General features: G+C 35.0%; 1 protein-coding gene across 1 annotated transcript in view; it reads left to right on the forward strand.

Moving 5' to 3' along the window:
* Nucleotides 1-26252, forward strand: part of UNC13C (unc-13 homolog C) — a 653225-nt gene that overhangs the window by 401011 nt on the left and 225962 nt on the right. Inside the window, exon 17 of the mRNA XM_015142282.3 lies at nucleotides 15802-15935. Coding sequence (XP_014997768.3) covers nucleotides 15802-15935 — 134 coding nt within the window. The remainder of the gene's footprint in view (nucleotides 1-15801; nucleotides 15936-26252) is intronic.

A 26252-nucleotide genomic window follows, 5' to 3' on the forward strand; every position in this document is an offset into this window, starting at 1 on the left:
TCTGTTGATTTGGGGTGGAGAGTTCTGTAGATGTCTATTAGGTCTACTTGCTGCAGAGATGAGTTCAATTCCTGGATATCCTTGTTAACTTTCTGTCTCGTTGATCTGTCTAATGTTGACAGTGGAGTGTTGAAGTCTCCCATTATTATTGTATGGGAGTCTAAGTCTCTTTGTAAGTCTCTAAGGACTTGCTTTATGAATCTGGGTGCTCCTGTATTGGGTGCATATATATTTAGGATAGTTAGCTCTTCCTGTTGAATTGATCCCTTTACCATTATGTAATGGCCTTCTTTGTCTCTTTTGATCTTTGATGGTTTAAAGTCTGTTTTATCAGAGACTAGTATTGCAACCCCTGCTTTTTTTTGTTCTCCATTTGCTTGGTAGATCTTCCTCCATCCCTTTATTTTGAGCCTATGTATGTCTCTGCATGTGAGATGGGTCTCCTGAATACAGCAGACTGATGGGTCTTGACTCTTTATCCAGTTTGCCAGTCTGTGTCTTTTAATTGGAGCATTTAGTCCATTTACATTTAAGGTTAAGATTGTTATGTGTGAACTTGATCCTGCCTTTATGATATTAACTGGTTATTTTGCTTGTTAGTTGATGCAGTTTCTTCCTAGCCTCGATGGTCTTTACATTTTGGTATGTTTTTGCAATGGCTGGTACCGGTTGTTCCTTTCCATGTTTAGTGCTTCCTTCAGGGTCTCTTGTAAGGCAGGCCTGGTGGTGACAAAATCTCTAAGCATTTGCTTGTCTGTAAAGGATTTTATTTCTCCTTCACTTATAAAACTTAGTTTGGCTGGATATGAAATTCTGGGTTTAAAATTCTTTTCTTTAAGAATGTTGAATATTGGCCCCCACTCTCTTCTGGCTTGGAGAGTTTCTGCCGAGAGATCTGCTGTTAGTCTGATGGGCTTCCCTTTGTGGGTAACCCGACCTTTCTCTCTGGCTGCCCTTAAGATTTTTTCCTTCATTTCAACTTTGGTGAATCTGGCAATTATGTGTCTTGGAGTTGCTCTTCTGGAGGAGTATCTTTGTGGTGTTCTCTGTATTTCCTGGATTTGAATGTTGGCCTGCCCTACTAGGTTGGGGAAGTTCTCCTGGATGATATCCTGAAGAGTGTTTTCCAACTTGGTTCCATTTTCCCCCTCACTTTCAGGCACCCCAATCAGACGTAGATTTGGTCTTTTTACATAATCCCATACTTCTTGCAGGCTTTGTTCATTTCTTTTTCTTCTTTTTTCTTTTGGTTTCTCTTCCCACTTCATTTCATTCATTTGATCCTCAGTCGCTGATACTCTTTCTTCCAGTTGATCGAGTCGGTTACTGAAGCTTTTCACGTATTTCTCGTGTCATGGTTTTCATCTCTGTCATTTCGTTTATGACCTTCTCTGCATTAATTACTCTAGCTGTCAATTCTTCCACTCTTTTTTCTAGATTTTTAGTTTCTTTGCGCTGGGTACGTAATTCCTCCTTTAGCTCTGAGAAGTTTGATGGATTGAAGCCTTCTTCTCTCATCTCATCAAAGTCATTCTCCATCTAGCTTTGATCCGTTGCTGGCGATGAGCTGTGCTCCTTTGCAGGGGGAGATGCACTCTTATTTTTTGAATTTCCAGCTTTTCTGCCCTGCTTTTTCCCCATCTTTGTGGTTTTATCTGCCTCTGGTCTTTGATGATGGTGACGTACTGATGGAGTTTTGGTGTAGGTGTCCTTCCTGTTTGATAGTTTTCCTTCTAACAGTCAGGACCCTCAGCTGTAGGTCTGTTGGAGATTGCTTGTGGTCCACTCCAGACCCTGTTTGCCTGGGTATCAGCAGCAGAGGCTGCAGAAGATAGAATATTGCTGAACATCGAGTGTACCTGTCTGATTCTTACTTTGGAAGTTTCCTCTCAGGGGTGTACTCCACCCTGTGAGGTGTGGGTTGTCAGACTGCCCCTAGTGGGGGATGTCTCCCAGTTAGGCTACTCAGGGGTCAGGGACCCACTTGAGCAGGCAGTCTGTCCCTTCTCAGATCTCAACCTCTGTGTTGGGAGATCCACTGCTCTCTTCAAAGCTGTCAGACAGAGTCGTTTGTGTCTACAGAGGTTTCTGCTGCTTTTTTTTGTTGTCGTTGTTTAGCTGTGCCCTGTCCCCAGAGGTGGAGTCTACAGAGACAGGCAGGTTTCCTTGAGCTGCTGTGAGCTCCACCCAGTTCGAGCTTCCCAGCGGCTGTGTTTACCTACTTAAGCCTCAGCAGTGGTGGGCGCCCCTCCCCCAGCCTTGCTGCTGCCTTGTGGTTAGATCGCAGACTGCTGTGCTAGCAATGATGGAGGCTCCGTGGGTGTGGGACCCTCCTGACCAGGTGTGGGATATAATCTCCTGGTGTGCCTGTTTGCTTAAAGCGCAGTATTGGGGTGGGAGTTACCCGATTTTCCAGGTGTTGTGTGTCTCAGTTCCCCTGGCTAGGAAAAGGGATTCCCTTCCCCCTTGCACTTCCCAGGTGAGGCGATGCCTCACCCTGCTCAGCTCTCCCTGGTTGGGCTGCAGCAGCTGACCAGCATGGATTGTCCGGCACTCCCTAGTGAGATGAACCCAGTACCTCAGTTGAAAATGCAGAAATCACCGGTCTTCTGTGTCACTCGCGCTGGGAGTTGGAGACTGGAGCTGTTCCTATTCGGCCATCTTGCTCTGCCCCCCTACCGAGTCCTGTTTTTAATCTGACTTTATTATAAGTTACCAGTGAACTTTTCCTATGAACATGAGGCTTCATAAGAGCAGTGCTATTTATGTAAGGTCAAATTTGTGGGCCGTAGTTTCAGTTGTCCTGATTTAGTAGGTCTACAATAGAGGCTTTAAAATCAACTGTATTTCTATCAGGCAACCTACATTGTTCTGATGTAGAAGATCCATGGACCAGACTTAGAAAAACAATGGTCAATAGGAGCTGTGAATATTGGCTCCAATTCCATTCCACATATGTTTCTTTTACATTCTCTGTATAAGTTGCAATTCACACTTTGCTCAAAGTATTTTTGGTATGGATTTTAAAATTATTAGTTTTTTAAATTGAAAGATAGATTGAATTTATCATGCACAACATGATGTTTTGAAGGATATATACATTGTGAAATGACTCAATCTAGCTAATAGATAGTTTGCCTCACATAATTATATTTCTATGGTGAGAACAACTTATATCTACTCTCTTAGCATTTTTCTAGCATACAATATACTCAACTATAGTAAACATGTCATACAGTAGATCTCTTGAATTTATTCCTTCTAACTAAAATTTTGTGTCCTTTGACCAACGGCTCTCTAAGCCCCCACCCCCAACCCAACCCAACCATCCCTGCCCCTGTTAAACACCATTCTACTGTCTACTTCTATGAGATCAACTTTTTTAGATTCCATACATTAGCGTGATATTTATCTTTCTGTGCCTGGCTTAATCCCCTTTACATAATGTTCTCCAAGTCCATCCATGTAGCAAGATTTCCTTTCTTTAAGATTACATAGGATTCCACTGTGTTTATACATATGTATGGTTTTTATCCATTTATTCATTGATGGCTACTTAAGTTGATTCCATATCTTGGCTCTTGTGAATAATGCTACAGTGAATATGGGAGTGTCACTATCTCTTTGATATGCGGCTTTAATATCTTTTGGATATATATACAGTGGTACAGCTGGATCATATGGTAGTTCTATTTTTAGTTTTATGAGAAAGAGACTGTTTTCCATAATAGCTGTACTGCTTTACATTCCCACCAAAAGTGTGTAAGAGTTCTCTTTACATCCTAACCAATACATGTTATGTTTTGTCTTTTTGATGATAGCCATTCTGACAAGCGAAAGATGATATTTCATTGTGGTTTTAATTTGCATTTCCCTGATAATAAATGATGCTGAGCATCCAGAGCAAAACACATGTTAGTCCACAAGTTTCAAAATATTTTAAAAATCAAAATCATATAATGTATCTTCTCGGACTACAGTGAGTAAAACTAGAAATCAATAGCAAGAGGGACTTTAGAACCCATACATATACTTGGAAAACAACACACTCCTGAATGACCATTAGGTCAATAAGAAAATTAAGATTTATATTAAAACATTTCTTGAGAGAGAGAAAAATGGAAATACAAAATATTAATTTCTGTAGGAAAAAGCAATGCTAAGAGGAAAGTTTATAGCACCAAACAACTACATAGACAAAAAGTGAGGCTGGGCTCAGTGGCTCACTCCTATAGTCCCCACACTTTGGGAGACTTGGGAGGCAGAGGCAGGCAGATTGCTTAAGCCCAGGAGTTTGAGACAAGCCTGGGCAATATGGCAAAACTCCATCTCCACAAAACATGCAAAAAGTATCCTGGTGTAGTGGCATATGCTGTAGTCCCAGCTACTCAGGAGGCTGAGATGGGAGTGTCACTTGAGCCCAGAAGGTTAAGACTGCAGTGAGCCAAGATCGAGCCATTGCACTCCAGTATGGGCAACAGAGTGAGACCCTATCCCAAAAACAAACAAAAACAACAATGAAAAAAAAAAACTCAGAAAGATTTCAAAGAGTCTCATGATACACTTCAAGCAACTAGAAAAGCAAGAATAAACCCAAAATTAGCAGAAGGAAGGAAATAATAAAGATCAGAGCAGAACTAGACAAAATAGAGACTAAAGAAACCAATACAAAAGTTGGCTATTCAAAAATATTTAAACGTTTATTAAACTGCTAACTAGACTACCCAAAAAAAAAAAAACAAGAAGCCCAAAACAGACATCAGAAATGAAAAAGGAGACATTATGACTAATACTATGAAATACAAAAGATCACCAGATATTATTATTAACAACTATACACTAACCAACTGAAAAACCTAGAGGAAGTGAATATATTCTTGGAAGCATACATCTTACCAAGATTCCATGAGGAAGAAACAGGAAGTCTAAACAGGCCAATAATGAGGAGCAACATTGAATCAGTAATGGAAATTCTGTGAACAAATAAAAGCTCAGGACAAGATGGTTTCCATGCAGAATTCTACCAAACATATAAAGAAGAATGAATACCGCTTTTTCTTAAACTATTGCAAAAAATTGAGTAGGGAATTCTCCCTACTCATTCTATGAGGCCAGCATTATCCTAATACTCAAACCAGACAAAGACACACACAAAAAAGCTATAGACCAATATCTCTGATAAATATAGATGCAAAAATCCTTACAAAATACTAACAAACTGAATGCAACAACACATTAAAAAGATAATGCATCATGATCAAGTGAGATTTATCCCAAGGATGATAGCATAGTTCAACATATTCAGGTCAATAAATGTGATACATCATGTCAGCAGAAGGAAAGACAAAACCCATTGGATTATCACAATAGATGCAGAAAAAGACAACTCTGAGCAAACTAGGCATAGAAATATCATACCTCAAAATAATAAATACCATATATGATAAACTCACAGCTAACATCATACTGAAGGGGGGAATTTGAAAGCATTTTCTCTAAGAAATGAAACAAATGGTGAAAAATGCCCACTTTCACCATTCCTATGCAACACGGTGCTGGAAGTCTTTGCCAGAGAAATCAGTCAAGAAATATAAATAAAAGTCACCAAAATTAGAAAAGAGTCAAACTGTCCCTTTTTGTGGATAAAATGATCTTAGGTCTAGATAATCCAAAAGACTACCAGGAAATTCTTAGAACTTATAAACAAAGTCAGTAAAGTTGAAGGATACAAAATCAATGTACAAAAATCAGCAGCATTTCTATCTGCCAATAATGGCATAACCAAAAAAGAAATTAAGAAGGCAGTCTCATTTTCAATAGCTACAAAAAAATACCTAGGAATAAATTTAATCAAGGAAGTGAAAGACCTCTAGAAGGAAAACTGCAAAACACTGATGAAAGGAATTGAAGAAGCCACAAACAAATGGAAAGAGATTACTTGTTCATGAATCAGAAGAATTAATATTATTGAAATGACCATACTACCCAAAGCAATCTATGCATTCAATGTAATTCCTATCAAAATACCAATGCCATTTTTACAGAAATGTAATACACAATTCTAACATTCATATGGAACAAGTAAAGAGCTGAAATAGCCAAAGCAACCCTGAGCATAAACAACAAACCTGGAGGCATCATACTATCTGACATCAAAACATATTACAAAGCTATTGTAACCATGACAGCATGGTATTTGTATGAAAGTAAACACATAGACCAATGAAACTGAATAGAGGACCCGGAAATAAATCCACATATTTACAGCCAACTCATCTTCAACATAGATTCCAGGAGCATACATTGGGGAAAGCACACTCTCTTCAAGAAATAGTGCTGGGGAAACTGTATAACTATATGCAAAAGAATGAAACTGGACCCCTGTCTCTACCATATACAAAAGGCAACTCAATATGGGTTAAAGACTTACATGTTAAACCTGAAATTATAAAACTACTAGAAGAAAACAGAGGGAAAATTCTTCAGGACATTGGTCTTCAGAAAATCTTTCTAGGGAAAGATTTTATGGCTAACAGCTCAAAAGCATAAGCAACAAAACCAAAAATAGACAACTGAGATCATAGTAAAGTTAAAAGCTTCTGCACAACAGTGGAAACACTCAACAGAGTGAAGAGGAATCCTCTTGAATTAAAGAAAATATTTGAACATTATTCATCCTACAGGGCATCAATATCTGGAATATACAGGGAACTCAAACATCTCAATAGTAAAAAATAATAATTCTATTAAAAAGTGGGCAAAGGATATGAATAGATATTTCCCAAAAGAAGATATACAGATGTTCAACAGGTATATAAAAAATGCTCAATATCATTAATCATCAGGGAAATGCAAATCAAAACCACAATGAGACATCATTTTACTCCAGTTGGAATGGCTATAATTTTTAAAAGACATAAAATGCCAGATGCTGGCAAGGACGTGAGGAAAAGGGGACTATTACACACTGTTGGTGAGAGTATAAATTAGTACAACTACTATGGAAAACAGAATTACCATAGAATATAGCAATCCCACTACTGGGAAATATGTACTCATGGTTTATTGCAGCATTATTCACAAAGAATAGTGGAAAGATATGGAATCAACCTAAGTGCCCATGGTGAAAGATGGCCACTTTCACCACTTCCGTTCAACACAGTACTGGAAGTCCTTCAGTACTATGGAAAGATATGAAACAAACCTAAGTGTCATCAAGGGAACAACAGATAAAGAAAATATGGTATATATTCATAATAGAATACTACTTGACCATAAAAATAATGAAATCATGTCATTAGCAATCACATGGGTGGAACTGGAGAGGTCATTACATTAAGTACAATAAGCCAGGCACAGAAAGACAAATACCATATATTCTCATTTATACGTGGGAGCTAATAAACTTGATATCATGGAAATAGAGAATAGAATGATAGATACCAGAGACTGGGAAGGGTGGGTTGTAGTGAGGTTTGGAGGGGGGCAGGATGAAGAGGGGTTGGTTATGGACATAAAAATATAGTTAGATATAAGAAATAAGTTATAATATTTGAGAGCAGACTAGGGTTACTATACTTAGCAATAATATTATGCACTTTTCAAAGTAACTGGAGGACAGGACTTGAAATGGTATCAACAAATAAAAATCATAATCACTCAAGGTGGTGAATACTCCAAATATGCTGGCTTAATCTTTATATGTTCTATGCACGCAATGAACACTCACATGTACCCCATAAATTTGTAAATTATTATATATCAATAAAAGGGGAAAAAAAGAATGCTCTAAAACTGGGGGAAAATCAAATGGAAATTAACTTACAGCTAGACCTTGATTGTGCCTATAATTCTCAGACTGCAAATGAATGCTCAGGAGTTGTGACATTTGAGAACTCAGGAAGTGCAAAGGCATTTAACACAGGTATCAATCATTTTGTTCTCTGAAAACTTTTCCTCCCATTCAAGATATATAACACAAAATGAAAATTAGCTCCATATTATTCATGTGAGGTGACGGTTGCTATCTGTGTCTATAAACTCGACCAGGTCTTGGAATTGACGCTAAAGAGAAAAAAGCCGAAGCTACTAATTTGTGTTATTTTCAGTTAAGAGGATGTGGAAATTAAGATAACCCTCAGTTTATTTATCTCTAAAATGATGATAATGGTATTTGACTTTAATGTTTGGAAATAAATGAAGAACATCCAAGTGAGAATAGACAGTTTATTTATTCAGACATTGCTGTAGCAATAAAGTCAGCTACCATCACTAGCACTTGGCAGAGATTCAAAGTCAGGCAGGGAAGTGGAAAAGCCTTATAATAAAAATCATGGAAGACCTCAGGTGTGATGTGTTTGGAGCATGTTAGCATGGGAAAGCTAGGAGTCAGTTAAATGGAAGTAACACATCCTGTGTGATTTGTTTAGGGAGTGTATTTGGCTTTCTCTTGTTGGTTCTCAGTTAAAAATTAGGGCAAAATATAAGGAAGCTGGCAGCCATTGACCAAATCCTTACTATTCCAGGTCAGTTGCTGCAAAGGTTGTGGTTTGGCCTCCTGGACTTGTTGATGCAGAGATTGTGGGCCAGAGTTCTGTCAGACATGGTCTAGACATTATTCATTTGTATGTTCAGTCTTCATGGCTAACAGTTTTTTTTTAATGAGAATTGAATTGGAATGAGTTGAAAAGATGCCTGTTGCTGTTTTTGAAAGTAGTGGAGGTAGCATTAGGTGGTAAGGTGAAGGCAGCAGTATCTGGAAGAGAGAAGTAAGGCATGTGGCTCCACTGACGTCAGGAATGTCTCAATAGGTTACCTTGAGCTAGGGGAAGAGCACTTGGAGAAATTCTCTTTCTCAATCCCGTCTAAATGTAGAGTAGAAACATTACCCTCTATTTTCCTAGCTTATAAACTGTCCACATTGCTCTTCACAAGGATCCTTGATCCCCTGGGTATCTGAAACTTTAGACTCTACTTCTTTTTTTTTTTTTTAAATTTATTTATTATTATTATACTTTAAGTTGTAGGGTACATGTGCATAACGTGCAGGTTTGTTACATATGTATACTTGTGCCATGTTGCTGTGCTGCACCCATCAACTCGTCATTTACATCAGGTATAACTCCCAATGCAATCCCTCCCCCCTCCCCCCTCCCCATGATAGGCCCCGGTGTGTGATGTTCCCCTTCCTGAGTCCGAGTGATCTCATTGTTCAGTTCCCACCTATGAGTGAGAACATGCGGTGTTTGGTTTTCTGTTCTTGTGATAGTTTGCTAAGAATGATGGATTCCAGCTGCATCCAAGTCCCTACAAAGGACTCAAACTCATCCTTTTTTATGGCTGCATAGTATTCCATGGTGTATATGACTCTACTTCTAAACTGATGCAGGCGAACCCCAATATTGGGACCCAGCCAAGAAGTGTTCTTGGCATCATGCAGGAAAGAATTCAAAAATGAACCAACAGAGTAAAGTGAAAGCAAAGCAAGTTTGTTAGACCAACAGAATACAGGAAAATGGCTGCTCCATGACAAAGCAGGGCTACCCCACAGGCAAAGTAACCCTTGTGGATCTAGCACCAGTTAGCTAGATTTGTAGCTACTCCTTAATTATATGGTAAATAATTTTCTAGAAAAGGGATGTGGAGTTCCTGGAACTGAGAGTTTCTCTCCTTTAAACCATATAAGGTAACATCCGGGCATTGCTGTGGCATTTGTAAACTGTCATGGTGCTACTGGGAGTGTCCTTTAGCATGCTAATGCATTATAATTAGTGCATAATTAACAATGAGGGCAACTAGAGGTTGCTTTCATCCCCATTTTGATTTAGCTGGTTTCTTTACTACATCATGTTTTGATCAGATCCTGTTTTCATCAGTGGGATCATAACCCCACTGATTTGGAGAACAAGTCCTGCTCATCTCCTACCTCAAAACTAATGAGAGAGGGCCCATTTTTCTAACCTATGAACTTCTATAGCTAACATTTCCTTATCTCAGAATTATGAATAGGTAAACAATCAATTTGTAATCAGAAGAAGTTACAAACACATCATATAAGAGCTATCTAGTTAATGATTTAATATTATTTTATCTTGCTACATATTTATGACATTTTAAAGCTTACCTCTTGTAAAATATTCAGACTTATATCTATCTTGTTTTCTTTTTTTGTTTCTTTGTATCTACCCTGTCCTGATTATTCAAATTCTTGGCATCAGCAAACCTTTTAATCATTGACTTTTAATCATTGCTTAGCTGCCTTGACTATAGGTACCTTGGTATGCACATTGCAAAAGTCACCTTCTTATACACACCCACACAAGCACACATATTCTTTAAGTTCTGTTCAGAAATACCACAGTCCATTTGGCCTCTCCTAGACCTCCTCATTTCTAGAGTCTTTCACCTAATCTCCATTCTTGATTCCCTTTCCCATGAGCTGAATGACTAAACACAAATATCCTACTGACCTCAATTTCCTGTCCTTCTGCCTTTTTCACTCCGTGTTTCCTCTACATCTGTTTCTTCACCTTCCCTTCCTTTTTTTCCTTCCTTCCTCCAGACCAAAATATATATTTGTTCTAGCACTACAGTAATTCTCATTAAATATTTAAATCTCATTCTCCTTTCCTGTTTCTATTGTATACTCCAGAAGCACATCCAACATTCTGGCTTTTAGGCTTCTACATTCAATACTAGAGAAAACTCATAATGGTCCAGCATAGTGTCACTACAAGTTCCGAGAGCCACCCCACACTGCTTGGCAATGCCACTATGGGTCCAACCCGAGGCTGTCTCTCATTCCTCACAGGTGCAATTTCAGACTTTTACTACTCCTCCAGTACACTGTGCACCACCTCTTCTCTCAAAAAGGAAATTCCTATGCAGCCATAAAAAAGGATGAGTTTGTGTCCTTTGTAGGGACATGAATGCAGCTGGAAACCATCATTCTCAGCAAACTATCGCAAGAACAGAAAACCAAACACCGCATGTTCTCACTCATAGGTGGGAACTGAACAATGAGATCACTTGGACTCGGGAAGGGGAACATCACACACCGCGGCCTATCATGGGGAGGGGGGAGAGGGGACGAATTGATGGGTGCTGATGACTTGATGGGTGCAGCACACCAACATGGCACAAGTATACATATGTAACAAACCTGCACATTATGCACATGTACCCTAGAACTTAAAGTATAATAATAAAAAAAAAAAAAGGAAATTCCTAGCTAACTTTTCTCACCACCAACAAGGCTTATCTGCAAGTTTTTTTATTATCTTACTCAGAGCAAGTCACATTCTTATTTGTGCTTGAAGCTAGTTATTTCACATAGACTCTGGATCTCATTCTCTTCCGTTTCAATAGGGGCCTCTCTCCTTTACCTATGTCTCTTAAAAATTTTATTCTTATTGTTTTTTAGACTTTTTCTCTAAGGTTTTGTCTGTGGTCACATATTTATCTCTCTCTTTTTGAGCAATCTTATTTACTTCATAATTTTAGCTGCCACATATATACTGGAATTTTTTAAATCTACATCAACAGGTTTCAGAATGCCTTTGAAACTTCAGACAGGTCTACCTAATTATCTTCTAGATTCCTCCTTTTCTCTTTTCCTTCTCACCCATTAGTCAATAAGTTCCAACAATTTTACTTATTAACTCTTTAAGTTAATAAGTAAACTAAGTAAACTTATTAGTAAACTTATTAGTAAAATAAGTAAACTTATTAACTCTTTAAGTTAATAAGTAAACTGCCAAATCATTTAAAACACAAATGTAACCAAGTCCTCCTATGTTTAAAATCTTTTAATAGTCCTTATCATATTTGGTTTAAATGCAAACTCCTTGACATAACACACAAAACTTTTCATGATTTGACCCCTGCATTTATCTCTCTAGTCTTTTATTTCCCAAAGTGTGTTCAGAAAAACGCTTACTCTGTGAAAAGTCTGGCACGATGAGGTGGAGGAACAGGAAGAGAATGGCGGGCTTTATCAAGTTCAAATCCATTTGAGAAACTAATGCTTTAGTATTACCTTTTAGAGAAGTGGTTCTCAAGTTGGTTCCTGGAGCAGAAGCACCAGCATTACTTGAAAGGTCATTCTCAATACACATTTTCAAGCTTTACCCTAGACCTAATGAATCAGGAACGATGGGTCCCAGGACCTAGGAACCTATCTGTGTTTGTGAGCTTTCCCGGCAATGCTGATGCACACTGAAGTTGGAGAACCACAATCTTAGAGAATCACCATGCATACTAGCATATTAAAGGCTTCAGGAAATCTGAAAATAATGTATTTAACTTTGTTTAAGCAAAAATTTTTAAGTTGGTTGAGCCCTGGCCCTTGTGTGTGTAAGTACGCGATACTAACATAGAGTAGAAGAAACGTTAGAGAAGCACACTTCATCAAAAGCTGTTATAGCCCATTTTACTAGTAATTATTCAAATATAGTAGGCATCTGTCATGTGTTTTTGTGTTTACGTAGCCTGTCTTTGCATTTTTCTTTTCTTTTCTTTTTTTTTTTCTGTGATGGAATCTTGCTCTGTTGTCTGGGCTGGAGTGCAGTGGCGCTATCCTGGCTCACTGCAACCGCCACCTCTCAGGTTCAAGCAATTCTCCTGCCTCAGCCTCCCAGGTAGCCGGGACTACAGGCACGGGCCACCATGCCCAGCTAGTTTCTGCATTTTTAGTAGAGATGGAGTTTCCCTATGTTGGTTAGGCTGGTCTCCAGCTACTGACTTCAGGTGATCCACCCACCTCAGCCTCCCAAAGTGATGGGATTACAAGCATGAGCCATTGCACCCGGCCGGTCTTTGCATTTTTCTACCAAATGTCTCCTCCCAGCCCTAGTCTTGTCAGCTCCTTAGAAGCAGCATTTCACAATTACATGTTTCTTGAATGAATACATTGAATGCCACAGAAATATTTTATAACCGTTTTTAAAGTATTGTAAAGTTCCACTAACTTGAAGATATCATTTGTTATTTCAGTACTTTCTTTTGCATGTAATGGCTCTTTCTATATATTGATCTCTTCTTGATGGAATATACTTATATTTTCTTATCTGATATCATGAAAGTGTAATATACATCCCATCAGCTTGTCTGTAAAAGCTTTTCTGTATATGCTTTTCTGTAATGAAATATCCTTTGTAAACATGACCATTGGAACTTTCTTCAGATAATCCTATAACCTGGCAACTTTCCACTTTCAAAAATTACCTCCCCATTATACCCTTACAGATTTTCTTTAAAGTCTGTTTCTTCAATAATCTATTAACAAAATAATTTTAATCACTATTATAATAATCACTATAATTATGATTGATTTACTGGGTCATATTTTAATGAATTTTTATTTATTATTAAATGATTTATAATTACCATATTTTCTTGATATAACAAATTGTTATTTCATAACATTATTCATAGTAATGTTTCAATCAGTATGAATACACTTATTATAAGCTTTTCTTAATTTCTACTATCATAACCTTAATTTTTCCAATCATAAGGTTAATGCCCTATTAGATTTCTAGGGTACATTAAAAAGTTTTACATAGATAAACTTAATTCTTAAGAAATTTATAATACACCAGATTAGACCTCATCCCTTAAGCATGCAGTCTCTTACAATGTGCTATTAAAGTAGGGAGAGCCTGATTTATGATAGTATTGTGTGCTATGCAAAAACTTAATGATTCAACATCAAGTTTGATTTATTCTAAAGCAACAAACATAGTAGGATGTGAAAAATAGCATCATCAGTAATCTTCTGGTGTCATAAAAAAGAGTGATGGAAGTACAATTTGTGACAGGTAAGGCATTTGGAAATGAATGCATATTTCAACTGCTTCTGTCTCTCCTCTTTTCCATGTCACTCTTAGCAAAATGATGAGAAGTGACTGTGATGTTACACATATCATGTATAATAATTTTATTTCATTTAATCACATTACTTAAAACCTATAAGACATATAGTTTGGCAATGTACATATGACGATAATTAATGATACTGTTCTAATACCAAATATCTCCCCACCGTGGCCATTGGAAGCAGTTTTATTTATAACCTTCACAACGCACCAGGTTATCTGGATTTCTAAATCCTTTAGAAATCTATTGAGCTTAATATAATGCACAAATAATTACATTATTGTGGTGATAACAAAATCCTGTTCACAAAATAAAAATAAATTTTAATAAAAGTTCTAACTTAAAAGACAGTAAAGCTTGATATTTGTAAGCCTGCATTACTGCCCATTACTTCCTAAAGTTGACTGACATAACGAAGGAATTGAAAGAGGAAGCTTGCCAAGAACTTTCAAGTTGTTTTCGGGGATCACATGTACATACTTCTTAAGATCTTTGGAGACTGCTTATAATTCATTCTGAACATTTGAAGTATTTTATATCAGCCACTAATTTTTTTACCATTTTAATTTAGTTCTGCAAGTTTTAACATCTGCTGCATTTCAAACATAAATGTAAATCAACGACTCTTGGATGTACCCTAGGGAAATACATGCTCTTAAAAGTACATTATAGTCTAAGACTAGAGAGGTCTCTAGTATTAAGTGAGTTTACTATAGGGCTATCTTTTAAGTTAAGTGAGAATAATAATAAATGACAACTCAACAGAATATGGTTACACATGATGATTTGCACTGGAAAATATGCATATACAACCATTCAACTGAGAGGGTAGCTGACCTGGTTACAGAAGACATGGCAATTGGATATGGCAATAGTTTGGGCCAAATAAAATCTAATACTCATTTTACACCAGAGTCTTTGAGTTTCCGGAGCCATAAGCTGATGTTTTCAAATATCCTGCACCTATAAGCTTGCAGAGGATTTAGCAAAAATTTCCATACGCTTAAGTGAAAATTTATCTCTGCCTATTTTTTTAACCCAATTTTAACAAGTAAATGTAAAAGAAGTGCTCTAAAGGAACACCCACCAAAATAAATGACCAAATTAACTTATCTAGATGTTGTAAAGAGTTGCATATGTTGAGTATGAAATTTATATGTGCAACATTCAAGATTGTTATTGTACTCTGTTAACCTCAAAGTAAATCTAGATCATCCTATGTCACATTCTGCTTTCTAGAATGACAGTTGAAGATTCTGAGGAGAGTGGTAAATTAAGAAAGATTCAAAGATGTTTTTAAAAAAGGAAAAAAGAGAAAAAGGCAAACACAAAATTTTGGTTATCTAGATACATTTGTGTGTAAGAAGGGAGAGTTTAAGTCATTAATGTTGCATATGTATTGTGGGATTTAACAGTACTGAGTTTGCAACCAGGCAGCTGTCGGTTCGGCATACTTACTACTGATGTAACTGAGCAAAATATTTAGACAAGATAAATTTTATGCACACATACTTGCACGCACACACAAACACACACCTTTGCACACACAAAATTCAATTTTCATCCTTGGAAGAAGCCACATTAAAGGCATAATTTCTATAATAGTAATTCTTAAGGTCACGAACTATAATCATCAGAGGGAGGAAAAACCTCCAATCCAGAACAAAAACAATAAAAAAAGCAATGGAAGTTAAACCAAAATTTAAAAAGTGATTGGAAATACAAGCCTGGCCACTGTGAGTTTATTCTATGGGATGCCATTCAATGAAGAAAAGAAACCTGAGTTTAACAGCTTTAACTCCCATAATCTAAGAATTTCATTTCCGTAATCATTTTTCTTTGATCTTCTATTTGAGAGTGACATCTAACTAAAGTCATCCCATTTAACCTTTTCTTTTGCATGTTGCGTGAATTTGTGAGCAGAGTAAGAAACAGGACATTCCTCGTGAAGATCAGGGACCAACCACCAAGAATTTGGATTTTTGGCCCCAACTTATTACACTGATGGTCACTATTATTGATGAGGATAAAACTGCCTACACACCTGTCCTGAATCAGTAAGTACAATGTTTTGGAAATGAATGGATTTTATTCCACTGAAGTTAAAATAATACATATTTTAAGTGCAACATACTCTGGTGACAATAATAAACTTTTCCATGATTAAGCTATAGAAAATGGTATTTTTCAACATTTATCAGCAAATATCAATTAAATGATATTATGAATTTTTAATTTGAGCTCCATGGAGTATGAATCTGTGGATATGGAGAAAAATATTTTCCAAGATTTGATTTTTATGTAATGTAAAACTTTTCCTCTGGATCCTTTCATAACTATACCATTGTCTCAAAAGAAAAAAAATGTGCACTCCCCCAAAACTAAAAATAATTTTGAAGAGTTAGTATTAAACATATTGCATTGTGGCTTTTGAATAATAAACATTTGGCACAACAGCTGCTTTCAAAATAGCTATGCATATTGATTTAACAAATTTAATAAAATATTTAATAAAACAAGTCAATTTTCACAAATTACAATCTAAAGTTCATGCCTCTAAGACAATATAGATGAATTAAAATTCATGACTGTTCTAGAAGAGACTGTAAAAATCCTCATTTTATCAAAATACCACTAGCTATGTGACCTTAGGCAAATTATCTAATTTCCTTGGGTCTCAGTTTCCTCCCAACTAAAACAAAGGTGTAATTATTAGATGATTTCCAAGATCCTATCCAACTTTGATATTGCATATTTAGATTTTATTTTACACCCACATATTAAAGACCATAAAAGCAAATATAACATCAGACTACCAGCTAGGCACTTGCAATCTGGTTAATGAAGAGGATTGTCTTGACAATATTAGTTAGACCTGAAATGTTATGGGTAGCAAAGATAGCAGAAATAGACAAACAGTAAAGTAGAACAGTGAAGTAGACTCAGACTTACTATGGATAAATGTGTTTGGTATTCTTATCCTCTACACTGGTCAAGACCATTAGGGTCGTTGTTTATGTTGGCTCCAATTAAAATTCCAATTAAAGAAGAAATACATTTAAGTATTTCAATCTTCATCCTTTTCTGCTTACTGTTAACCACCCATTTTCAACAGTCCCCCAATTCCTAATTGTGGAGAAAGTGGTCCTATTTTTGGTATACAATCATCATTACATTAAGTTTACCCTTTCACTTTCTTCTCCCTTTCTCCCCAAACCTAATTCTTATATCCACCTTTTCTTCCTGAAGACCTTAGCGTTTCAATCTCTGTACAGACTTTGCTCTTTTATTCTCTGCTGTTAGGACTAGAAGATCTTCTTTTAATCTATAACCTGTCATCATCTCATCACGGATCCTGAGAAGTACTTCTTAGGTCTCTGACAACTTTGTGGAATAGGATTGTTTTCTTATTTACTCTTTGGACCTTTCTTGAGGACAGAGTAGGTTTCTGAAAGATTGGGAGACTGACAACTTGTTTCAAGACTGTGTCCTTGGACTGGGATAGGCCATTTTATAAATGGATTATGGATGAAAACAAACTTCTGCTGAGAAACACAAATTCAGTTCTATGAAGAAACTTTTGCTTTAATAATCAAAGAAAATTTTTATGTTTACCAAGTATCTTCAATCAGGATATGACCAGTAAAATACATTATAAAATCATGGAAGAAATTAAAATATCTATGATTTATTTTTAGTGATATACCTCAAAATATATACAAAGATTTTAGTTGATTATATGTAACTGTAGTAAAGGAACTGGAATAAATAATATTTATGGCAAAAATATATTTATAATTGTGAACTAAATTAAGCCTAAGTTATAAAAATTAGCAATGACATATGGGGAGAGAATTGTTTTTGTTTTTGGTTTTAATTTTGTTTTTAATGTCAGAGTTTAAGTCCACTTTTTTCCTTTGAAAACTTGTCCCTGAAAAAAACAAATGCCTTCCTCTATTTGGAATCCATTATTTATTATTGTGTTTGGTCAGATTTTAAGGATGCTGTAAAGCTTTTTTTGCATACTGAAAATCATTCAATTTAGTTTCTCACTTAATTTAATAAATGCTTTAAGTGAACTCATCTGGAGACTGAGATGGGGTCCTGGTGGCCAGTGTTGTGTTTGTATAATGTGTTGAGATTTTCATTTATATCTGTTTCTTTGTTTTAATACTGTATTGTCACATTTATGCTTCATTAATCATCTCCTTGGCTACTTAAACTAATACAGGATTTCACAAAGTAAAAATTCCAGACCACTAGGGTAAGGATCACATGGACTACTAGTTGGATTTGCAGATCTTGAGCCCCACCCCAAATCTATGGATTCAGAAAACCTGAAATTGACACAGAAATCTGCAATATTAATAAACAATCCCTGTTATTGTGTATTATGGTCACTAACAATGAAGGCCCAGATCAATATGTGAAGGACATGTTAAAAGTAGCTTGGGTTTTGTTTTAGAGGCAAAGGCAAGTGAATTTAATGATTTTAAAACATAGGACATTTTAAAATATCTTTCAATGTAACGCATAATTATTGATTCAGATCATTTAGTGAAGTTCTTATTGTTATCATGAGCTTGAGAAATCATTGTAGGCTTTTGCTTATTCAAATTTGATAACAAGTTTACAGTAACAGTAGAATATAAGCATGAGGGAAAAGAGTTCTATTTTGTTGACTAATGTATATTCAGGCATACATATTTGTTGAATGAATTAATAAATTAAAGTAAATTTATACATGTAGTCAGTATCTGTTCTGTTCCCATGTTGTTGATTTATTAGTGAAATACAGTATTTATTTGAATAATATTTTCTCAATTTTTAAAATTATAATGAATTTTAGATGTTTTAGAAATTTCAATATTTCATTAAAACTAAATAGTATTAAGCAGAGTACTTCAGATTTAGGTATCGGTTTCTGTCTCTCTTTCTCTTTCTCTCTTTCTGACAGGTTTATTGAGGTATAATTGAATATAATACAATTTCATGTACTTAAATAGTATAATTTGAATAGTTCTGGCATATGTATTTAACCACAAAATTATCACTATTTTCAAAATAATGAAGATAGCCATTACCCCAATAGTTCATCCGCTTTTATAATTCATCCACTCCTCCACCATCCCCAGGCAACCCCTTATCTGCTTTCTAGTACTATGAATTAGTTTGGAAATGTTATCATTATGTGTAAATGTATTCATAGATTCTCTCCATTCTTTTGTCCAGCTGCTTTTATTCATTACAACTATTTTGAGATTCACCCATGTTATTTTATGTTTCCTTTTATTTTTGAGTAGTATTCCCTTATACATATATACCACAATATGTTTATTCATTCATCTGTTAAAATTTGTATTTTTTCAAGATTAGGTTGCATGAATATTTGTTTACAAGTCTTTCTATAGACATACTCTTTTATTTCTCTTGAGTTATGTGGTAAGTATGTATTTAATATTAAAACTGCCAAACTGCTTTCCAAAGTGGCTGTACTATGCCAACAATTGGTTTGATAAATCTTTTAATTTTACCTATCCTAATAGGCATATATGATCTAACTATGATTTTGATTTGCACTTTCTGAATCCTAGTGATACTGACTGTATTTTTATCTGCATATTTGAAATTCATATATCTTCTTTGGTGAAATTTCTGTTAAAATCATTTTCCCATTTCCAAATTAGGATGTTTATCTTATTATTGTTGAGTTGTAAAGGTCTGTACTAGATAAAGCTCTGTCATCAGAAATAAATGTTGCAATATATGCTTCTAGTTTGTAACTTTCTTTTCCATTATCTTACTAGTGCCTTCTGAAGAGCATAGTTATTGCATATTTTTTAAATTTTGATGGAATAGTCCAATTTTTTATCAGTTTCTTTTATAGTTTAAGCTTTTAAAAATTTCTATTTTAGAAATCCTTGCAATCTGCAGTCAGTTTGCAACACCACAGTTTTCTTCTAGACATCTTACATTTAAGTCTATAATTCATTTCAAGCTAATTTTTACTTGTTAACTGGTGTTATAATCAAGTTTAACTTTCTTTGGGATCATTTTCATATGGTTATCTATTTTTTATCTCTACTTGTTGAAAATTATTCTTTCCTCATTGAATTGCTTTGGCACCTTGGTGAAAACTCAGTTGACTATATATGTAAGAGGTTAATTCTGAAGTTCTTTGTATTCTGTTCCATTGATCTATATATCCGTAATTACACCAGTACTGCACATCTTGGTGACTATCATTTTCTAACATATCTTGAAATATTATAGTAAAATTTATTCAACTTTATTTATATTTTTGAAAATTGTTTGGCTCTTCTAGCTCCTTTGCAATTCCATTTAAATTTGTATCAGTTCATCAATTTCTACAAGAAAAATGTCTGCTTGACTTTTGATTGATATTGCATTAAATGTATAAATCTATTGGGGAGAAATGAAAACAGCAATATGAATTTTATAATCCATGAACATGGTATGTACATGCATTAAGGTCTTATTTAATTTTTTACTTTAGTGGAAAGGTGTTGCATATTCTTTGTTAATTGGTTTCTAAGTATTTTTATTACTATCTTAAATAGTATTTTTAATTCCAATTTCCCATTCTTTGCTAGTAGTACATAGATACACAAATATATATCTTCAGCCTTCCTAAATTTACTTTTTTGTAGGTTCCTTGTGATTATTTAAATACATCATATTGTTGTCTAAAATAAAGATGGTTTTACTTATATCTTTCCAATTTGGATGCATTTTATTATTTTTCTTGCCTTATTGCTCTGGCTAAAATCTTCAGGACAATGTTGACTAAAATTAGTGAAGAGCAGACATTCTTGCCTTATTCCTAATCTCATAAGGAAAGCATACAGACTTTTACCATTGAATATCATGTTAACTAAATGTTTTTCATGAATAATTCTTTATCAAGTTGAGGAAGTTCTGTTCCATCCTTATTCTTCTGAAAGTTTTTATCATGAAAGGGTGTTGGATTTTGTCAAATATCTTTTCTGCTCATAATAGGGTAATCACACAATTTTGCTTTTCAACCATCAGTATGGTGAATTATACTGAGGAGTGTTTAACTTTAAACCAACCTTGCATTCCTGGAACAATCTCCACATAGTCTTGATGTATAATCTTTCCTATATATTATTATATTTTACTCATAAAATTTTGTCAAGTATTTTTGCATTTGTGTCTATGAGGATATTGATCTTTGGTTTTATTTTCTTATAGTGTCTTTATCTGATTTTTATATCAATGTAATGATGGCTTTATAAAATGAGTTAGACAGTATTTCCTCCAGTGTGATTTACCAAAAGAGTTTTTATAAAATTTGACATTTTCTTTTCTGAGTTTTTGGTAGAACTTACTGGAAAAATAATCTGGGCTTAGAGTTTTATTGTAGGAGGTTTTTAAACTAAAAATGTTATTTCTTCATTAGATATAGGGCTGTTTAGTTTACCTGTTTGTTCAGTTTAGGTTTTTGTAGTTTGTATCTTCAAGGAAATTTTTCATTTAATCTAAGTAGTGAAATTTCTCCATCATGTAGTTGTTTATGCCAGTCTATTATTATCCTTTTTATGTCTGTTAAATCTGAACTGATTTTTCCTATCTCTCATCCTTAATATTTATATTTTGTGTCTTCTCTCTTTTGTTCTGTCCAACTGGCTGAACATTTATAAATTTTACTGGTCTTAAAAAACAGCTTTTGATTTTATTCAATGTTTTGTTTTCTGTTTTAAATTAATTTTTTTCTCATTCTTTTATTATTGTCTTTCTTCTGTTAGTGAAGATAAATGTTAAATGACTATCACAGTAATCCAGTGAGAAGATATGAAAGCCTTGTGTAAGATGGTGGAGAGTTAAGGTCAGATTTGTGAAATAAATCAAAAGATCTTTATGACTAAATGCATTGAGTAGAGTGTTAAGGAAGAAGAGACAATGGAAATGTTACATTTATAGGGGCATCATTATTGGAGATAAGAAATACAGGAGGAAGTATCAATTTAAAGAAATTCACAGTGACTTATATTTTGATATACAGAGATTTGGTTATCTGTGTGACTTGCAAGCATTATATGCAACAGAGAGTTGTATACATACATATGGAAATCCTTTAGATTGATATCAATTAAATACATAATATAGAGAAGTTTAGCTATATATGCCTAAAAGTAAGAAATCTTAATTATTTCTAAATATTCAGAAAATTTTACTCATTTTGCTAAAACTATTGTGACTTCATATTACTTTGTTTTTGTTATGCATACCAAAACATAAGCAGAAATATGTTTCATCCATTCTGTTATCTCATGTTTGTATGCATTGTACTATAATATGTAATTTCTATTAGTTTTCTCCAAAAGTATACATACAGTGAAGTCTCAACTCATTTTCTCTCTTCATTAAGTGTAGATAGCAGAAAGTATCTCAGTGTATTGAGTAGAAAATGGACCAATTTTGAAAGATTGTCTTCCATTTGCAAGGATAAAATTTGCTTATTTTTCCCCTCACAGGGTTATATGATGAGCCAGAACATTAGTTTCAAATTGGATGTTTTTAAAGACAGTGTATTTTATTTGCTGAATTGAGGAAGTTTAGGTTTAAGCTACTTTGATTAGGATTTGCCTTTGTTCTTTCTGTTTTGGAAATAATGTTGTTCAGAGTAGTAAAGTTATTGGTCTGTTTGCTTACACTATGGGTTCCCTAAATTACTTTTATATTGAAGAAATTGTTGTGAAAGTGTTAATCATACAATAAAGTACAGAGACTATGCAGTAGAGTTCTGTATAGCCATCATTCTAATTCAACAATTATCAAAATTTTGTGATATTTTCTTCATCTATACTCTTGAGTTTTCACTTTCTTTTTCTTTTGGCTGAATTATCTTAAACAAACTTCAGACATCCTATCATTTCATCCCTTCTTAGTTCAGCATTTATCCCTAAAAATCATGGCTTTCTTTTGTACAGCACAACTAATAACATTAACAGTAATTGCCTGGTATTGTGTAATCCCTATTCCATAATCAAGTGCTTCTGATTTTCTTTAAAGAAGTTATTTTTTACATTGTTTTGTTTCAATCAGGATCCAAATAAGGTATAAGCATTACATATGGTTATTATGTGTTACAAGTCTCTTTCATACTAGTTAAGTCCCCCCTCCCTTTTATTTTATTTATACCATTGACTTCTGAAAGAAGCTATGTTCACTATCCTTTAGAATATGCCACTTTCTGGGTTATTCCATTTGCCTCCTTGTGCTGCTAATTAACTTGTTCCTTCATAGTTAATACTCTCCATAGCTGAATATTTCAGGTTCATTTTTTTAAGAACACTTCACAAGTGACTGTGTGTACTTCATACTATGTCACATCAGGTAGGACATTATCTGGTTATTCCCTTGTAGTGATGTTATCAGTGCTTAGTGCTGCCAGCCTTATTTCTTCTTTGAAAATGTCTTCATCAACCTTTCCTCTAATGGTTTCATTTATTTATGATCACTTCAGAATTTGCTATTCCATTGGGGATGACAAAATGGTGGTTTTATAAGGTTATCATTTCTTCAACATTTATTCATTAGAATTTTTTACAAAGAAGAACTTTCTTTCATTAATTAGGGTTACTTACTTGGTTACCCTAATATATAGTAAATATAGGAAAGATAAGGTAAATATTTAATTCTTTCTTTTAACCTAAAGTATTTTATCTCATTCTTTTCTTTTCTGCTCTATTGGACTTTTGTTTTTCATTAACAGTTTCATTTCAATTTAATAAATATGTATCGAACCCTTAATATATGCCAGGCACCATGCAAGGCTAGAGTCACAAATATTTAATTTCTAAAAGAGATATGTACGAAATTAATCAGGAGTCTGAAACTGATTAACTACTGGGCCTGTGGCTGCCACAGTCACAAGTCATTCTGTGATTAAACTCCTCCTATACATCCTTGTTGACACAGCCTTATGAGAACAGAGAAACTAGGTTCCCTCTCTGAAACTGTACCAAAAAATCCTGAGAATGACTCAGTTGACAGGGAGAATAGACACTGAAAGTTTACGAATTTGGAGATACCTGTAGTCGGTGATCCACAATTAAGAATAAGTCAAAATGAAGTATAAACAGGAATGAAGATAGCACTGAGAGAAAAGAAGGTAGCGGGCAGTGAGTAGAGGGAAAGGATACTTGGAAGGAAAAGCAGATACAAGAATAGCAGAGTCACATACTGGAGGACTTTGTGCGTGAAGATCCCTGTCTGCGGTCATTCAACGCACTCCTCAGCGCTGCCTTAAACCCTGAGGGAGCATCTTATCTGTCTTGTCTGAGGCTCCCTAAAGCCTGACTCCAGGGGCTGTTTGACTCCAGTAGACAGAGTTTGGTTTTTCTTGGGTTCCAGTAGAATGTGGCAATGGAGTTTAGTTTTGTTTTTCCATTACCCAAAGTATCCTTACAAAAATTACTTTTTAATTATTTGTAGTTACTTGAGCCTCTGATTTTTGGAACCAAAGTAGCATAACTAATCCAATATAATAGTATATGGAATGACACATGTATTCCAATATAGTTGCAGTTTGTTTTCTGTTGAAATGTAAAAAAAAAAAAAAAAAAAAAAAAAAAAAATGCTTTACTTTGAATTCTTAGGATCTAGGCAAATGGTTTATTTCCTACAAGAGATCGGTTTTGCAGACCTGGAGTTCATAGTGGGCAGAATAGATAGCAGAAAAAGCCACAGATCTGTTATAAAAATCTACCTGGCACTAAAGATATAAAGTAAAATTTCAAAAGTAATTTAAAAAATTGTTACGCATGTCTATCATAGCCATTTTGAATTTTAAAACAGATCAAGTGTGTTTCTCTGCAGTTTCCCAAAATATTACATTATGTGGAAATAATTCAAATACTTTTCTAAGTGCACAAGAGTACTGTCAAAGAATGCTTACTAAGAATTATACTAATTTAAACACCTCTGAAGATTTCACTTTTCTACCTCCCTGACCACATATCACAGAGGTGAAAAAGAGTTGATCTTGAATTTTTCAAGGTTTGTCATGCTTGCTGAAAGATTTTAACACAACTAGATATTTATGTGTTATAAATATCATAATCATTATATAGGGAACCATGGGGAATTAACTGGAGTCAGGCACTATTCTAACATTTTTACAGTTTAATGTTTAATCCTAAATTTATTCTAATGATATCAGTACCATTATCATCCCCAAATTGCAGATTATGAAGCTTAAGCATAGAGGGGACTAAGTTACGCAAAATCACATATCTAGTAATAGGCAGAATCAAAATGTAAGCAACTCTTTGAAATAACAAAAGGGTTAATGTTAACAAAAGGATCCCATAAATAAGATGATGCGCATTAATCCTTCCAAACATTTCTGATATTTTAATGATTAATCTGGATCTGATTGCAACATCTTTTAGGCTTTCTATGTTTTAGAAATTAGGAGGCAAAACTTAACTCATGAGACCATAGCAGGATTTGTAGAGATAATGCACAGAAGGCACCCACCCTAATGCCTGCATTGAATAGGTACTCCACCTGCCCTGCAATATGAACATGAGGACTTGCTTGTACCAGGTCTTCCAGCTTGAGAAACAGTTATCTAAACTCAGTAAATTCTGTTGACTATTTATCCCATGCGCATTACACAAGTTATTTAGGCTGTCTCTGGCCATCTGCAACTCCTTTGTCATACTGCCAGGTGGTATTTTAATTGTCTTATGCGATGCTGATTTCAATAGTTAACTTAGAGCTGGGCTCATGCTGGTAGTCCCAGCTACTTGGAAGGATGAGGCAGTTGGGTCTCTCGATCCCAGGAGTTCAAGGCTGAAGTGAGCTATGATCAGACCACTGCACTCCAGCCTGGGTGACAGAGCAAGATCCTGTCTCTGACATAAAAAAATAAAAACTTTTAAAAAGTGGAAGGCAGGAGCAATGGTTCATGCCTGTAATCCCAGCACTTTGGGAACCTGAGGCAGGAGGATTTCTTGAGGCCAGCAGTTTGAGATCAGTACATAGTGAGACCCCGTCTCTAAATAAAAAGATACAAAAATTAACCAGGCATTTTGCCACACACTGGTAGTCCCAGCTATTAGGGAGGCTGAGGCGGAAGGACCTGCTTGAGCCCAGGAGGTGGAGGCTGCAGTGAGCCAAGGCAACACTCAGCAACAGCCTGAGCAACAGAGTGAGAACCTGTCTCCAAAAAAAACAAAAAAAAAAAACAAAAAAAACAGTTTACATAGATCCATTTACAATTTTGTTTTTCATGTTAAAATTAAATATATACTTAAAGATCTGAGTTCATTAAAATAATGCCTTAGGTTATAAATGAAACAAAGAGAAAGCAAAAAGAT

The sequence above is a fragment of the Macaca mulatta genome, chromosome 7, assembly GCF_049350105.2.
Source record: "Macaca mulatta isolate MMU2019108-1 chromosome 7, T2T-MMU8v2.0, whole genome shotgun sequence".
Classification (NCBI taxonomy): Eukaryota; Metazoa; Chordata; class Mammalia; order Primates; family Cercopithecidae; genus Macaca; species Macaca mulatta.